This window comes from Populus alba, chromosome 11 (genome assembly GCF_005239225.2).
Source record: "Populus alba chromosome 11, ASM523922v2, whole genome shotgun sequence".
In the NCBI taxonomy this organism is placed as follows: Eukaryota; Viridiplantae; Streptophyta; class Magnoliopsida; order Malpighiales; family Salicaceae; genus Populus; species Populus alba.
In genome coordinates this window covers 7,051,699-7,056,015 of record NC_133294.1, presented here as the reverse complement: position 1 = coordinate 7,056,015, position 4,317 = coordinate 7,051,699, and the positions used below count along the sequence as shown (strand labels likewise).

General features: G+C 35.1%; 1 protein-coding gene across 3 annotated transcripts; it reads left to right on the top strand.

The window, feature by feature from the left end:
- The first annotated feature begins 1,924 nt into the window (after nucleotides 1–1,924).
- On the top strand, nucleotides 1,925–4,011 carry LOC118051830 (succinate dehydrogenase subunit 3-1, mitochondrial). Of its 3 annotated transcripts, none has more exons than XM_073412488.1 (5): nucleotides 1,925–2,114; nucleotides 2,617–2,693; nucleotides 2,799–2,813; nucleotides 2,912–3,176; nucleotides 3,352–4,011. In XM_073412488.1, the coding sequence occupies exons 1-5, from the start codon at nucleotides 2,040–2,042 to the stop codon at nucleotides 3,739–3,741; spliced, it is 822 nt and encodes a 273-aa protein (XP_073268589.1). In that variant the 5' UTR covers nucleotides 1,925–2,039; the 3' UTR covers nucleotides 3,742–4,011. The 3 variants fall into 3 exon arrangements, with proteins under 3 accessions (XP_073268589.1, XP_034918459.1, XP_034918460.1); XM_035062568.2 differs by having other exon boundaries at nucleotides 2,785–2,863; nucleotides 2,949–3,176; XM_035062569.2 differs by lacking the exon at nucleotides 2,799–2,813.
- Nucleotides 4,012–4,317: the final 306 nt, after the last annotated feature.

Below are 4,317 nucleotides of genomic sequence, written 5' to 3'. Positions count from 1 at the left end.
TTTTTTGGTGGTTGGGTTGGACGATGTTCACAATGAAGTCACAATAAATATTTAACATACTTTTCTTTTTTCTCCTTATGGGTATGATATTGCCACCTCATTTTTTATAGTTAATTATTGTCAATTTTTTTATTGTTAGCTTTATTTTATTGTCAATGCCTTTTTTTTATTTGTATTATTAAATTATCCAAGTTTATTGAATCAAATCAAGTCAACGATTGAGGTCTCATGTTTTTCTTACTTCTTTAAAAACATTAGCATTGTTTAACATTTAGTTACTATTCTAGGACAAAAAGGACAAAGACAACATGGATAAAAATGTGTTTGGTTAAAAAGACAAAGGTAAAGATATAAAAATAAATTTGTCTATGAAAAAATTTTAGAGTGAATTTTTGTACTTCTAAAACAGGAGGTACAATGTATCTGGAAACAATTTTTATTATTTTTTTATTCATAAAATATCATTGTTAAAAACTCTCAATTTCAAAATTATTTAACAAAGACATGTAAGTAAAAATAAAAAATAGTTATTATCATAGTTTAAAAACCTAACTTGGTAGTCGATCTGGGAAAAAGCCTGGGTCATTAATCGAGGCCCAAGTCATGAATCAGGTTGATAGGAGTCAATATAAAATAAAAGTGGTTATTATTATAGTTTTAAAATATGATTCGGGAGTCAACCCGGTACAAGGCCAATGTCTTGAGCGAGGTTGATCATTGACATGGATCAATGTATAAACAAAAATGATTATCTTCATAGTTTAAAAAACCAACTCAGAGATCGACTTAGGGCAAGACTCGAGTCACGTGATAGGAGGATCAACATAAAATAAAAATGATTATTATCATAATTTTAAAACTTGATTCGAGGGTCAACTTAGGGCAAGACTTGGTTCAATGTATGATAAAATTTGTTATTTTCATGGTTTTAAAACCAACTCAGGGGTTGATTGGGGCAAGACTCACGTTACGGGTCGAGAGGGTCAACTTATGGATAAAAATAGTTATTATCTTAGTTTTAAAACTCGACTCGGGAATCGACTTTAGATAAGGTTCAAGTCACGGGTCAAGATGGTTAACTTGACTGACCTAAATTTTCATTTTTAAATAATCAAAACAACCTTGTCTTGGCCAATTTTTTTTAAAAGGTCAAAGAGTTTTTTTTCCCGTGTTTTATCTAGGCCGACTTTGGTTTTTGACTAGATTATATCGAGTCAATTCTTTTTATATTTTTTCTTAAACTCATATCAGTGTAGGCCTCGGATCAACTCGTCAATTTAGTCTTGGTTTTATAATTAAAGTTATTATAATACTATTAATTTCAACATTTAATATATACACACACACTGAATTTACTATCAAATACAATTATTATTTTTCTTATATATTGTATTTGTTATCTCATCTTTCTTGAAATATTATCATAACACTAACTTAAAATATTTTTTTTAAGTTACAAAAAAATTAACTTAGGCTGCGAGGAGACGTAGTGTTCGATATTATATTTTAGAAGTGTTTTAAAAAAAAATTATTTATTTTAAATTAATATTTTTAAATTATTGTATTGATATCAAAAATATATTTTTAAAATATATTATTTATGAAATATATTTTAAAAAAATAACATTTACCACTTACCTTCTAAACATGTACAATTAAACACGAGAGATTGACACTGAGATATATAAATAAAAATTACAAAATAGTACATCGAGGCTTCTAGCCCAGTGGTGGTAAGGAGTTTCCTTACCTTTGCATCCTGGGTTTAAGCCTTAGCGTGTATGTCTGTCACCCCCGCGATGTCTTGCAGGTTTACTGGGTTTGCAGGATGTTTAGTAAGTTGTAGGATTTGTCTAGGTGCGTGCAAGCTGACCCGGACACCCACGTAAAAAAAAAAAATTACAAAATAGTAAAGGGGACAAATGAAGCACTGCAAGCACTCAGCAAGTGTCGGGACCTTCTGTCTCTTGCTGCACCTGTAGAGCTCTGCGTACTTCTCACCCTCCAAGCGCAAAATAAATTGGTAGATCTCTTCACTCATGGCCACCGCCGCTCTCCTCCGCTCTCTAGGACGCCGTGACGTGGCCTCCGCTCCTCTCACAGCCTACAGATGCGTACGTCTCTGAACATTTCTGCTCCCTCGCTTCTTCAGTTTTACTGATTTGGTTATTTGTTAAAGGAGCTCAAACCGAGACTTGAATTTGATGACTGAGTGATGAATCATGGATTAGGATTTTGGTTACGGTAGTTCAGAAAGTTGGGCGCTTCTAAGACTTACCTGTGTTGGGTCTTTGCATTTGATTTTTTTACGTGATCATGCATCTCTGTTTTTAATTTTAAGATATTAAAGCTTTTGTTTTGTATTTGTTTTTGTGTTTAATTCCTAATGATCAACTAAGACGTTTTTTAAATGTAAGTTTTTAAATACAAAGGCTTTAGACGTTGATTTAATCGTGTTTACCTACATTCGTGAACAAAAATGTAAATAATGATCGTAAATTGTAATAATTGTGGGTTTTTTATGAGTCCATAGCTGTTGTTGGTCATTAAAAGCTGTTTGAGATTTGAAGTTGAGATTGTGCAATGGCTGAGTTTTGGTGTTCATCTGTTGTGCAGTTGACTAATAATGTGAATCCATCGTGGGCTCCTTCTAATTTCAACCAAAATTGGGCTGGTTTTTCAAGAGCTTTCAGGTAGCTTATTAAGTTTTTGGTGGTTGTATTTGTTTCAATTTTCCGTTCTTTTTTATTTGCTCAAGCATTGAGTGTGTCCTATTCTGTGTAGTGCAAAACCTGCAGGTGGAGATTTTATTGGTATTGATTCGAGCACAACAAATTCATGTGTTGCCTTTATGGAAGGGAACGTAAGAATGGGATTTGTTCTAATTGTTTATCTATTTGGTTGTTATTAGGCTTTCTTTTCCTTGTGAATTCCTTGACTCTGTACAGAATTCCAAAGTTATTGAGAATGCTGAAGGATCTAGGGCAACCCCTTCAATTGTTGCCTTCACCCCAAAGATAGTAGCCGGGATCTTTGGAAAGAGCCCGAGCAAGGGAGTTAACCCAGACGAGGCAGTGCCTATGGGAGGTGCAATTCAGGGTGGAATTTTAGGTGGAGATTTCAAAGAATTGCGTCTTCTTGGTGTCACTCCCTTGTCACCTGGTATCAAGACACGGGTGAGCCTACACTGCCAAATCTGTATTCAAATATTGATAAGAATTTTAAATATGGGCAATAAGTTGCCACACCTGTGCTAGTATCTGTGCGGCCCTTTGTTTTTGATATTTGTCTGTTCTTTGTGGACCTTTGCACATTTATATACTTGTCTGATACATTTTTCTGGGATTCCAGGTTTTCTCCACAGCGGCTGACAACAAGAGCCAGGTTGCGGGTATTCCACCAGTTCCAAGGGGCATGTCTCAGATTGAGATGACCTCTGACATTGATCAACATAATACCATGCATATCCTTCGCCCATTATCTCCTCATCTTCCTATTTATAGGCCCCAGGTTAATTCGACATTTTCCATTGTCAATAGAATCTCAGGGGCTTTCCTATCTACTATAGTTCTGTGTTTTTATTTTATCTGTCTGAAAACGGGTTTGATTTGCTTCAACTATTATAATTTCTACCAATTCCTCTTTTATTCATCCAAGCTGATCCTAACCTCCATCGATGTTACCGCCGCCCTCGCCCTGGCCTATCATCTTGTTTACGGGGTTCGTCATTTATTGCATTGACAGATTTCTCGCATTTGTCGAGTAAGGAATCCTCAAATCAAAAGGGGGTCCCATTTCCCTTCCTGCTGAAAGGAGCAACCCTTCTCTTGATCTCCGTTGTAGGGAGGCTTCTCAAATTGAATGTATTAGTCTTTTGTTCATTTGAAAACCGCCTATGGATGCTATGGCTGAGACCCTTTTTTATTGAATCATTAACCATTTTTTTCTGGAAGGAGATTGCTTGTTCATTTGACAACTGCCTATCAATATTGAGGCTGAGGCCCTTTCATCGCTGTTGCTGCTCAAGAATATTTTTACTGCTACTTGTTTGATGCTTAAACTTGCGATGGTAGATGAACTGATAATTAGCTTGTAACTTCAGCATATCCGTAACAATTCTGGATGAACTTTCTGAAATGGACGAGCGCGTGAGGGCACACCATTTGTTTCCAAGATTGGCAGGCAGTTTTCTCAGGGCGGTTGCTAGGGGATTACACGATTGTATTTTTTATTAGTAGTATGTTTTTTTGAGTAAAAGCTAAATGCAGTTAAAAAAAAAAAAACTACTAAAAACAAAAACATTTGAAGTATTGTTTT